At 37.8% G+C, this 12,934-nt stretch overlaps 1 protein-coding gene across 2 annotated transcripts in view; it reads left to right on the top strand.

Annotated features, from left to right (window-relative positions):
- GMPS (guanine monophosphate synthase) overlaps window positions 1–1,026 on the top strand; it is a 59,026-nt gene extending 58,000 nt beyond the window's left edge. For both annotated transcript variants that reach the window (XM_077825770.1, XM_077825769.1), the window contains exon 16: window positions 478–1,026. In XM_077825770.1, coding sequence (XP_077681896.1) covers window positions 478–579 — 102 coding nt within the window. In that variant the 3' untranslated portion in view covers window positions 580–1,026. The remainder of the gene's footprint in view (window positions 1–477) is intronic.
- The last annotated feature ends 11,908 nt before the right edge of the window (window positions 1,027–12,934 follow it).

The raw sequence follows: 12,934 nt of genomic DNA, 5'->3' as shown, positions 1-12,934 counted from the left end.
GTTCCTATAGACTTCATTTGTCCAGAGCATGATTTACAGTTCATCTTTTTATTCAGGCTGTTACTTTTGTGTGAGTGGCGCTCACGTTGAGGAGTACATTTTTATTTTTATACTTTGCCAATTTGTTTGAAATTATTGGCTGTAGTATTTTATGAGGCACTGAAATTTGGTATGATTGCTTCATTTTTATAAATTAAAAATGTTTTCAAGATAATTTTATTTTGTCAAGTGAGATACTTTGTACTTAGCTCCCACTTTTTGATTGGTATCCTAATTGTAACAGGGGAAGTCAGTAAAGGTAAGGATTTTTTGGGGTATTTTCTTATTGGTGTCTGTGTACTTGTAGTATCTGTTTGTTCTTCTGTTTGCGTCAAGACTACTATGGTAAAGAACTTTCTTTTAAATATTTCCATTTTTATAGGATGCAGTTTTTCCAAAGTAAATTTGTCACAAGTGCTTTTTTCCTTTTAATCATAGGTTGTGTTGAAGATGGTGACAGAGATTAAGAAGATTCCTGGCATTTCTCGGGTGATGTATGACTTGACATCAAAGCCACCAGGGACTACTGAGTGGGAGTAACTAATTTTTTTTTCTATTGAAGTACTGTGTGCAGTTTAAATTATATCAGAAACCATTCCCAGTGTTGACATGCAGTACTGTGAAAAGAGTGACTGGAGCTGCTACATAACATCTGATTCCTCTCCTGGAGCATAAATCTGCAGTTAAGAGCTATGTTGGGGATAACTGTAAGTGGGGCTGAGGATTTGTACGGGTAAATAATCATGGCAGCATTGCCTGTGCGCAGACAGATTCATATTGCTTTTGCCTTTACTGATTCTTCCTGTTTTCATGTGTTTTATCGTTACTGTCATTTCAATGTCTCTGTTTTTGTACACTGTGTAAAAAGAGACAGTTTATTTACTTTTACCAAAATCATTGTTACAGCCTAAAAATGTAAAATGAATAATTAATGTGACCAACTGCTTTTGAACAGATTTATTATAAATAAATATTTTGCCAAATGGAGTAGTGGGTACTGTTGAGTTGTGGAATTAATGTGTATCTGTTTGCTGTGTACTGGTAAGCCTGTTCTATATTGTTGGAAGTATTAGCCGATGGCAATAACACTGAATTCTGAAAGATTGATGCTAAAATAATATGAAATGTCCTTTCATCTTCCTTTTTCTGCTCACTCCCTCTTACATCACTTTCTCTTGACAGATTGAATATGTATGTGGACAACAAACACGTACATCTATACTTCCCAATAAGCTTCAATATACATTTAATTATATCTGGTACTATAAAATATAAGGCAGTATATACTCTGGGGACTCTGATGCAATGGTAACAGTGGGAGTGAAGTTTGAGCAGCTCATTGCATCAGACCCACCAGTTCTAGTTAGTGTAACCTAGTTCAGTTTTGCTGTTTTTTAAACTCCTGCACAACAACCCATCCCCCTCCCACTGCCTGTCCCTGCATTTTTGTTTATACTTGGTAAGAGTTTACTGTATAGAGATTTCCTTTTACAGGGGAAGTATTTGTGTGTGTTGTACGGAGTTTGATTTTGAGATTGTTATGCTCTTTGAATATCTAGTTGTCATCAGAGGTGACTTTAGCCAAGCAGAATACAAATTACTTCAGTCATTTGTATATTGCTGTTTTCTATTTAAGTAAGGGGTAACTCACAAGAAGGGATATAGTTATCATTGGACCGCCCATATTTCTCTAGTATGTTGAGGCCAAAGGCCAAGTATTTCCAGCCACCTAAGAAGTTTGGTAATCTCATATAACTGCAGTGCTTGAAGTGTTATTCTTGTAACAGTTAAAGGTTCTGACCTGAGCAGCTTTACTAGATACTTGTACAGTTGGAACCTTAATTATGTATCCAGGTTAATTCTTTTCATCATGTCCATTTTTGAAACTGTATTTCATTCAGCTGTGAAATTACCTTATATCTGTTATAAAGTGGGGAAGTTCAGAGCTGTCTCTGATCACTTATTTTCCATTACATAGATTTTTTTTAACTGGAATAATGGCTGATAAACATTTATTTTAACAAGTTGACCACCTTTTGATTCCACATGTTTTTGATTTTTAGTACTACTTGCATAAACTTATACTATAAAAGTTTAGTTTAATTAATCACTTTTTAGTGTCATAATACTTTTACCTATGCCACTTGGGAGTATGTATCTTAGTTATGGGGTGGGATATTGTACAGAAGCATCTTCCAGCTTTTTGAAAAGTTTAATGAACATCTCACAGCATAGAAATGTTGTTAGTGGTAGGGAGGCAGAAGGTTCTAGTGGCTAGAGCACATGACCAGAAGTCAGGAGACCAGTTTCTAATCCTAACTCTCCTGCTTTGACACCTTGGGTAGTCATGTAACCTTAACCTCTATGTGCCTCAGTTTTCTCATTTATAAAATGGGGATAATAATTACCATACCCATCCTTCTAGAGCTATATGAGCTCTTTGGATGAAAAGTGCTATGTAAGTGAAGTATTGCTATTATATGTAATGCAGTCTCACTGTTGGACTACGAGCTGTAAAACCTTTCAATTAGAGTAACTTTAATCACCAAAAGTTAACAAGTATTCATTGGGACAGACGAATATTCCATCTTTCAGTCCTATTGAAAACCGCCATTTTAACTCCTCTTCCATAGATTAATTTTAACAAAACTCCCTGATCAAATTATGGCCTTAATATTATATATTTAATTTTTGTCATAACAGTACTGAGGATAGTTATTTTCATGAATGTAGAGATGTATAATACACAAATGACACAATCACAAGTAGATAAGGGCAATTCCATTTCAGTGAGCTGTAGAGATACTTCATATTCTCTATGTAGCCTTTGTCGCTTCTGTACGTAAACTTGCTATTATTGCTGTTGTCACCAGTTCTGCTAATGTTCTAAATTAGACCTTGAGAGCAAAGAGGGGGGAGAGGAAATGGGGAGTGAAGCACTGAAGCTTGTTATCGAAATTAGAGGGCATCTCTTTAACTCTTAGAATTCTGGCATTTTTCTGACTCTTCTTCTAAGGCATTTATTTAGTTGGCATCCATGTAAATAAATATGGAGTATATAGTCTCATAGTTATGATGTAACTCAAAAGAAGATACAATACACAGTCTGGCCATAGCATCCAGAGGGTTAAATAAATTGTATCCTATTGACTGTAACATACATACATTCAGGAAGAATATTTTTCATATGTGGTGCATGTCAGATACTTAAGTCAAACTGTCATAGGAGTTGCATCTTAACTACGGTTACAGTATATACACGTATAGGGGGTGTGTATTGAAGTTTGATGTACATATTTTCATCATATCTGATCTATACCATAGTAGTTTGCTTTCAGGTCTCTGTTAATAAAGTGGAGCTTGACATACCCCATATTTTTAGGCACATCTTTTTTACTAGAAAAATGAATATTAGAATATATTTAGGGTATATAAAATATTGCATTATGAACAGAATGTCTTATTTCAATAAGATTCCTAGGTCTTAAAATATCTCCCACCCTTTTTGTTCAATACCCATACTATACATTTGGGAAGTGTTGGGTTATTCTTAGTGGGGTTGACATCAATTGCCATCCCAGCAGTTCTTGAATGTACTTTATGGAGTCGACATATGTAGTACAGCCAGATGCAAAGGGAGAATAGCACATTTTTACATTAGGTCATAAGTAAATTTAGTGTATAGTTTACTAAAAACAGAAGTGTAGCTGCCCTGTACAACTTGTTCACCTCAGGTCTTCAGTGAGACATGTCAACATTTTAAAAGGAATTTGTATTGGGGGGGAGGTATTTCCCATCATTCTCAATTTTTTAAACATTTTTCTGCTTGTGAAATGATATCAAGTACTGTGAGCCTTAATTTTTATCCACAAATAAAAAATATACAGTATGTTACTTGTTTGAATGTGTGTGTGATTTATTTTGTGGGGTTTAAAGCAGGAATTGCATTTGAGTGGATGGTCCATTTTGGAGCCAGGGGTGAGGGGAGGGAAGAGCAAAAAAGATGAAATCACTGTTCTTAAATCCTGAACCACTTGCGAGAGAAACATTCAGGAGCAAGAAAGCATCTCTGTAAGTGCTGCCTCCCTTCAAAATATTGTGTGAGATGCATTTAAAGTGGTCCCATTGATGATTGTGCCTAACTCCTAAGATTGGTGGGAGGATGGGTGTAATGTTCAAAAAGGAGAATAGACTTGTCCTAAACTTTTCAGTGAAATACAAGGTTTGAATTTAGTCTCTCCTTTACTGTGATTATAACATTATTCTCTAGCTTCTCATGTGAAATTCTTTCAGAGAAGAAGAGCATTACATTTATACTTATGGCATTTGTTTAAATATAAAAAACAAACTATAGCTGATGGACCTGTACTGTTTTATGAATCCTCAAACTCTATTTCTCTTTTATGACTATATTACAATAGTGATAAGCCTATGCTCTTCCTAATTTGAAAATTCAGTACTGCATATAAATTGCCGCTTTAAAAAAAAGGGCAGCTGAAATGCTTTTGCTCACAAGACACATTTCCACATGCAATCTTAAGTGCTTCCTGTCAGCACTAATAGCATAAATGAAAATGGAACATTTGATCATGTATCTCCCCTTTGGAATGAATTAAGCATTTTTTTAAGGCATACAGCTGTAAAACTGTTCTGTAAAATCTGTCTCAATAATTGAACTTATGTATGAGAAAATATATCAATTATCCATTTGGACGTGTTGCCAGTACTCCTGAAACGTATCTTATGCAGGTACCTTAAAGAAAGAAAGCACAGAGAGTCCTGCCAGGATTTGAACCTCTAGTTCCAGCGGCACTATGTACTTCGGATTTATTTGCTGAGTGCCAGTAGTCTGTTCGCTGCTTTAAATGACCAACGACAACAAAAAAAACCACCCCACCATGTCCTGAGGAGATTAAAATCTATTTGATGCTTAGATCACACAAAATTATTCCCTCCAGCATTGCTTACAAATATTCCAGTGTATTACACAACCCTCGTATGCCTGTGTTCCTAAATTGTTAATTTTATTGCTGCAGTGCTACATGAAAAAACAGCAGCATTCTCTGCAAACTAACCCTTTCCCTTAATCTTTGATAGTGGAAATATCTGTGGCCTAAAGAATAACAAAACTATCTATTAAATTTGACATTCAAGGACCATAGTTGGAGTGACTTGTTAAAATGGAGATTTTTTGTTTTGTTTTATTTTTTTCCCTCTTAAAACAACTTCTATGTGAATGCTTCAAAAGTTCAGCTTTGTTTTAAAACAAACCACACAAAATACCCATCAGTCATATTTTGTATTGTTGTGGGTTGGGTTAAATATTGCTTAAAATGGTGAGTGTGACCTCCACCTGTCATTGAAAAATATTTGAAAGAGACAGCCTCCACCTAAGGCAAAGTGGGTGTGAGAGAGAATCCAGGAATCTGAGCCATATTGGCTTTTGCTGGGCATGGTTTGGCCTAAGGGTTTGTGTGAGTGAGTAGTAGGAGGGAGCGACTGAGAAGGATCAGAAAGGGAGACATAGCCTGAAAAAGAAGCTGGTGGTACAATCCTGAGACAAAGCCTAGAGAGCAAGCTCTTGGGGGGTGCTGACAGAGAGTTTTTCCTTGTTCACAGCACCATCTCCTGTTGTTTGGTTCCTCCTGTGTTCAGTGAAACAGGATTTTGTATGTTCTTTGTAAATAAATAAGAATATGCCAAAGAAAACATCTGACTCACCAATTTCTCCTCCCAACTGGGAAAAAAACTCAAGAGATCCTGAATTTTGGCTAGCTGCTTAGGTCAAAAGGGGTAACAATATATTGACTGTGAGGTGCTATAAAAGAAACATGATCTTTGAGGTAAGGATTTGTATTGAAAAGACAGACAAGTGAAGCACTAACATACTTCATAAAGAAGTAGTGAGGAGGGTCAGGGGTAGGGACGTGAGATTGTGGTTCCCAAGGGCTTGTCTACCCTACAGGTTAGGTCAGCTTAATTATATCACTTGGGGGGTGGGGAGGGGGCGGGTTCAACCCTGTAGTGACATACCTGACCTCAGTATATACATAGACAATATCAAGGGTCTGATGTTTGGGTTTTTAGTTTACGCACATTGGTTTGTGGGCAGTGCTGCAGAAGTGGGTTTATAGTAGGGATTTGAATGAGGAAAGTACTGTCTTGACAAATAGATTTTCTCAGTGAAAATAATTTACAATAGATCTCTAATCTTATAGAAGTACTCTTTCGTTATCAAACTTTGGGTATCTTATTATATTGATGGTCTAGTCTTGTCTTTGAACAGTACTTTATGAAAAGCTATTTAAGTTTCTAAATCCTTATTTCGTTCAGCCCATGCCCCTGGTCAATAGCCTGTGGGCACAAGCCAGTCATCTTCAACTACTGTATGCAGATTAAAATTTAGCTTTAGGCTCTCTGTTTACTTGAAAGGGCATATTTTTTATATCTCTTCTAGCTAAACTCAGCATTGTGAAGTGGTTGTTTTGTTTTTTTTTTCTTCTTTATAGGAAGTTTAAAACTTCAGGTCTGTGTTGTGTGTCAGAATGCTAAAATTCCAATGATCCAGTGGGGTTTTCCCTGAGGAATCCAGTAAGCATTTAAAAATAATTGAAATCAACTTATGGTTGACCCATGAAACAAATGAACTATTTGCTGTGATCTAATGCCTTTATGTAAATTTGACTGTGAATTCTGTTCATTAGGCTGTTGTTGCCTGGGGCTGCCCACCTCCTTCACCTTTTTTGGAGGAAACTAGGGGCTTGGCTACACTTGCAGATATAGAGCGCTTTGGGTTAAACCAGCCTTTGTACAGCGCAGTAGGGAAAATGCTCCAGTCTGTCCACACTGACAGCTGAAAGCACACTGGCCTGGCCACATTTGCAGCACTTGCAGCTGCATTGGGAGTGGTGCATCATGGGCAGCTAACCCAGCGTTCAAGTGGCTGCAACGTGCTTTTCAAATGGGGAGGGGGTGGGGTGGAGTGTGTTGTGTGTACGTTGGGGGAGAGAGAGTGGGTTTTTGGGGTGCTGAGAGTGTGTCAGCTTGTCTTGTAAGTATAGACCCCCCCCCTTTCTCCCCCGCATCTCTCACTCACTCCCTCAAAGCAAACATTAGCTGTTTGTTTTTTCCTGGAGCTGATAAGCAGCCGGCAGGCCCAAACAGAGCTTCGAAAGGGCCACTTCCACATGAAAGGGCCACTTCCACATTCGTGCCGGAATTCACAACAAAGACAAGAAAGGCCACTTCAGTTAATGGGCTTATGGGACTTTCCGGAGGGCAATCAGAGCACTGTAACGTAACTCCTCGTTCACACTGATGTTGTAGCATCTCACCCAATACGCAACAAACCTTATCCCTGGAGTACCAGCAGCGCTATAGCCAGGGAGTCAGAGCGCTCTACGTGCCTTGCCAGTGTGGACGGGGAGTGAGCTAGAACGCTCTGGGCGGCTTTATTGCGGTATAACGTGCAAGTATAGCCAAGGCCTAGGTGCAAAAGGGCTGCTTTGCGGCCCTCGAGCACTTCCTGCTGACTTTATGAGGTTGCTCACTTTGGGCTGGTTTTGCTTCAGGATGTTGGGGAGATGTTTACTGTTTCGTGGTGACACACCCCAACCTGGGCTAATTAAAAAAAAAAATTAGCAAATACATTTGTTCATCAAATACTTCAGCTCTTATCTCTTGTTTTGTTGAGCTTACAGAGGGCTCTCTGTCATACTAAAATCCTTTTTAGCTCCATTTGTTTAAGAAATAAATTACCTTTCAAGGAAATTCCTGAAAAATTATACTTGTTTCCTTGTGCTTCCTCTGTCCGTCTGTCTGTATCCATCTGTTGTCTTTGATATTATTAGATCATAAGTTCTTCAAGGCAGGGATGTCTTTTTGTTATGTTGGTACAGCACGTAGCACAATGCAGCCCTGGCCTCTAATAAATACAGAAAGAATAAACACTGATAAATACTCACTTCCAGCTATTTCTCTGGTTCCAAGAGGAAGGTATAAAAAAGATTCCCTGATTCGTCCCAACCCTTACTTGCAACTGCTTTTAATGTTATGAAAGTTGCTGGAAAAATTATCACCCTCTTGTCAAACTGCAACTTACATAATATTTCTATAACAGGACTGCTCTTTTGGCCAGTCAAGTCCTTGGTTTGATTTGCATAGACTCAAAGACCCCTGATCATGAAAGTTGATCCCAGACATGCAGATTCATTGAAGTCAGTGTTACTTCATATGGACACAGGAATCCACCTGCATAGATCATTTTTCAGGATCAGTGTCTAAATTAGACTCTAAATTTAAAACTCAGTGACCTGTAGAATAAGGCTGGTTCTCTGGAATAATGCACCAGCAACCTAGAAAATAAAATGTCTGAACTGCACATGAAGAATGAGAGTTTAAAATTCTTACTTATGTTATTATAAAAGACAAAGGAACAGATTCCCATTCAGATTAAGGTCCTTTTACATCACTCTGATGGTAATAAGAGCCCTTAAAGTAAGCACAATTATACTTTTAGACTTCTTTACAGTGCCAGAGGAGTATCAAGGGTCCTTAGTGTAAATAAGAATCTGGCTGAACCTGTTGCTCCATCAAAACCACAAATAATATAGAACAATTTAAAATCTTGCATTGTTTGTGTTCCAGGTAAACCTGATAATTCTGAAACTGATTCTTGAGATACCTTTGGAATTTGTGCTCAGCCATTCCATCCAGATTTTAAATGGTATTCAAAAAAAAAAATGATTAAAGGTGGTTCTGGTTACCTTGCTTGGCTCTTCAAAAATTTATGGAGCTTTACTTATTATTTTTGTGCATATTTTGGAAAAAGTGATGCTATGTAGTGAGTTTAGAAGTGTACGGTTACTTGGATACACCTGGGAGAGGAATTTGCATATTCCCAGAAGCAACACAATTGCAATGTAAAGATCGATTGAATTAAAAAATTGATTTCATTTCTCTTGGAATATGAGCTTTCATATTATCTCCTGCAAACTGGTGTATTATACTTGGAGAAAAGAAATGTATTTTTTAAAAGTGTGATAATGCCAAAATTTTGCTCTTAGAAGAATTAAGAAATTAAAGGGAAATTGACAGCTAATAATTTGAATGATTATAGATGAATTAATTAATTATTCTTTTATTCTAGGTGTTGAATGACTTCGTAAATAGTTATTCAACATCTAGAATAAAATAATAATTCATTAATTCATCCATGTTCTTGGCATGACAATGTTAGCATTCATATGTCACAAACCATTTAAAATTTTTAGAGTTCTCTGTTTGCTGAATTGTTTAGATGCCTAGGTTTCCTTAAATAATTGAAGGGTTTTTGTTTTTGTTTTTTATTTTAATTAGATGGACAAGAAGGGTTAGTGGCCTGAAAGCATAGATACAAAGAAACCTAGATGTAAAAGATACAAAGTGGGATTACAGAGTGCAGCCTCAAGTCTAAACTATTTTTGTGGCTTTTTAGCTAACAATTGGTTCAAGAGTCTTTTAAGATTTGCAGCTGGAAATTACTCTTAATTTAATTTCTCCCTGAATCACATGTCTCACTGCAGAAGACTTCAGACAAAGTAATTTTGTTGTCATGAGGCTAGCCACTTCCTTATAAGTGCATTATGTGCTGTGCAATGCTTTAGGGTATATAAAACTAATTCATGAGGAGAGGATTTAATTATTATTTCTGATTCTGTAATTGTCTTAAAACATAAAGCAGACAACAGAATTAGTACTGTAATGAAATTACCTCTCATAAATTAAATATCTTACTAATTTGAACAATTTGGCTGGGGGTTTGCACAAATAATTTCCATTCTGATTTTGCTTGTACTGCTTTTCAGAGCTTTATTTGAAGATATGAAAGGGAGTATCCCCAAACCTATCATCCTTAGGGTTCATAAAATTCCTTCAGATGCAAAATAAAATGATTTAAGCCAGGAAATTCAAAATTAAGGCTGAAACTACATTACAACCTTGGCATTCAGTTTTGTCCAGGTATTAGCGACAGCTCACAATATTTCTTGTACTACAGTAGCACATAGAGGCCCAGTGAGGGCTAAGATCCCATTGTGCTAGGCTCTGTACAGATAGGTAGTAAAAGCCAACTCCTGCTCCGAAGGGCTTACCATCTTAATTAAAGACAAGGCCCCCAGTATAGGTTTATAGACCATGCAACAGCTGGGTACAATGGACCGAGTTAAGACCAGAATTACAGCCCTAAATATGACATGCATAGGGAGAAAGGGCAGTGATAGTTTGAGTTGCTAAGTGAGCTTCCCAAAAGAGCCACAGCCTGTTTCAATGTAGCTGGAAGCAACCTGAATCAGGATACCTGCTGTTGGGAGGTAAACAACAAGTTTCTCTTATGGACACTTGAAGGACTTTTTTGTTGCTCAGTATGCTTTCCAAACAGAACAACATGCCCATAAAGGAGAAATTCTTCAAGTCTCATTTCACAGTCAAAAGGCAGCCAACCAAGTTCCCCTCCATTGGCAGCCCCAGAACCTTTCATTATCAGACTTCAGCCTTTACCAGGAGTCTCCAGGTTCTGCACAAAAGGTTTGGCACTCTGCAGGAAGTGATTTTTCCTTATGAAAAAAATGTGAAGAGTAACCCCAGAAAATTGAGGCAATTAATTCAAGAGGTTGTGATCTGGGAAGCTCAGTTTCTGGTTCTGACGTTACCTTTGATTGGTACCTGCAAAGAAAACAAAAAGGGCTTTTCCTCTTTTATAAATCTTTACAATGTATGAAACAGGCCTGAAAGGTTTCTGCTTCTTTTTTTTATTTTTTACATTAATACAGGCTCAGTGGCGGATTAGCCACTGGACCAACGGGGAACGTGCCCAGGGGCCCCTGCCAATTGGAGGGCTCCCAGAAAAAGGGGCATCCCAGTGCCCTGACCCACTCCGCCCACCTACCCACACTCCAACCCAGCTCCCCAGCAGGTGCACAGGGAGGGGGCGGGGGGACTGAAAGTGGAAGGGGTGGGAAGGGCCCCCATTTGCTTTGGCCCAGGACCCCACAAACCCCTAATCCGGTCTGGTCTATCCTGGAAAATTATTTTCGAGACCGGAGAACTATAGTAACTATAACGTCTGGAGAATGGAAGGTTGTGGTCTGGTTTGGGGTCTTTTTTGTTAATCCGTTTAATTCCAGTGACTAATGAACTCTTTGGAAAAAAGATGTGTCTGTTAAAGATTCAACTGTTCCCATCTCTGCTGGTAAGATGCAAGAGCTCATAATAATCAATGAGTCCAGAGTTGACATTCCTAATTTTAGTTGGCTAAAAACAAAACAATCCCTCTCCAGAAAATACCACTACTTTAAAAACAAAACAAACCAACAAAGAATGTGTCTGGGTGTTACCAGAATCAATATAAAAAGTAATAGTTAACAAATTATTGTTCTTTAATTATAAATGTAAAACTGACAGTTTGTGCTGAAATCCTAATGCCACAGTATATTCCTGAAGTGACCTTTTGATTACATTTGGCCAAAAGAATTTCTGCTAAATAGGGTGCGTCCCCACCAACCCTGAGGCCTGTGGTGATGAGTAAAATAGTTACATGAAGAAATGTTGTTCTTGCTACTGCGAGATTTATGGACAAACTAGAAGTTAAGTCAGATGGGAGTTTGTTTACCAAAAATACACTCCCAGGCTGGTAATGAAAAGATGTTTTGATTGGTGAGAGAAAAAGGACTCCATAACCTTAGCAGTACCTCAGCATTCCAATATCTGATCATCTAAGATAAAAACAAATTAGACATGCTTATATTTTTAGAACTTGGAAGATGTTTGGAGCTATTAGATGAAACTGGAGAATGCCAGAGAGGCTAAAACCCTATAGTGAGTGCTTACAAAAAGCACCAGAAAATACTGGATATGGATAATGGTTTTATCTTTTAAAAAAAAACTATTAATATTAATGAATAACTAATATCCCTTGACTTGTTCTGAATTATGTGCTATAGTACTGGCTGGAATGCTATGTACATATGTTTGAGTTCACTCTTCTAATTATGGCCCTGACCCTGCAGTTGTTACACGGAGCAATTTTGCCTGAATAAGGCTTGCAGGGCCCATCTAATTAACAAGATCTGTGGATAAAAGCACTGTGTAAGAACTAGGTGGTATTATTTGTATAAGGGCTTCTCTCTCCCAGTGCTAAGCTTACCCATCACTAATCATCTATCCTTAAGGTGTATATTGGAAGGAGACTTTGTATCAGGTTTGAAATCTGGCTCAGACTGGGAGGCTAGAAAGTACAGTACTGGTGTTCAGACCCCACAATGGCACGCACAGGTTAAGTTTCAGAGTAGCAGCCGTGTTAGTCTGTATCTGCAAAAAAGAAAAGGAGTACTTGTGGCACCTTAGAGACTAACAAATTTATTTGAGCATAAGCTTTCTTGAGCTACAGCTCACTTCATCGAATGCATTCATTTTTCCACTGAATGCATCCGATGAAGTGAGCTGTAGCTCATGAAAGCTTATGCTCAAATAAATTTGTTAGTCTCTAAGGTGCCACAAGTCCTCCTTTTCTTTTTCTTTCTTTTTACAGGTTAAGTGTAACTTCTGCTATGCAGATTAGATAGAGGATTTTGTTCTGCATGTGCTTTGGCTTACTACTTGTGTCCTACCCTATCCTTGTTCTTATATTATTTTCTTTAGGTCAGTCAGATGGTGCTGTTATAATGGAAAGTTATGACATGCTACTGTGTGGGTTATTAAGTCAGGTCATGCTGAGGTTCTTTTATTTTTTAATTCATGAGCAGCCTCTCAAATTATATATTCACAGCATGGAGTTCATGCCCTCCCATATTATCCTAAATAATAACTCCTCTGTGCTGTAATTCATATGTTGTATTGAAAGTATCTATTAGGTGTCTTT

This window comes from Eretmochelys imbricata, chromosome 9 (assembly GCF_965152235.1).
Source record: "Eretmochelys imbricata isolate rEreImb1 chromosome 9, rEreImb1.hap1, whole genome shotgun sequence".
Classification (NCBI taxonomy): Eukaryota; Metazoa; Chordata; order Testudines; family Cheloniidae; genus Eretmochelys; species Eretmochelys imbricata.
Note: the sequence above shows the minus strand (reverse complement) of the source record. Positions and strands in the feature narration are given on the sequence as shown.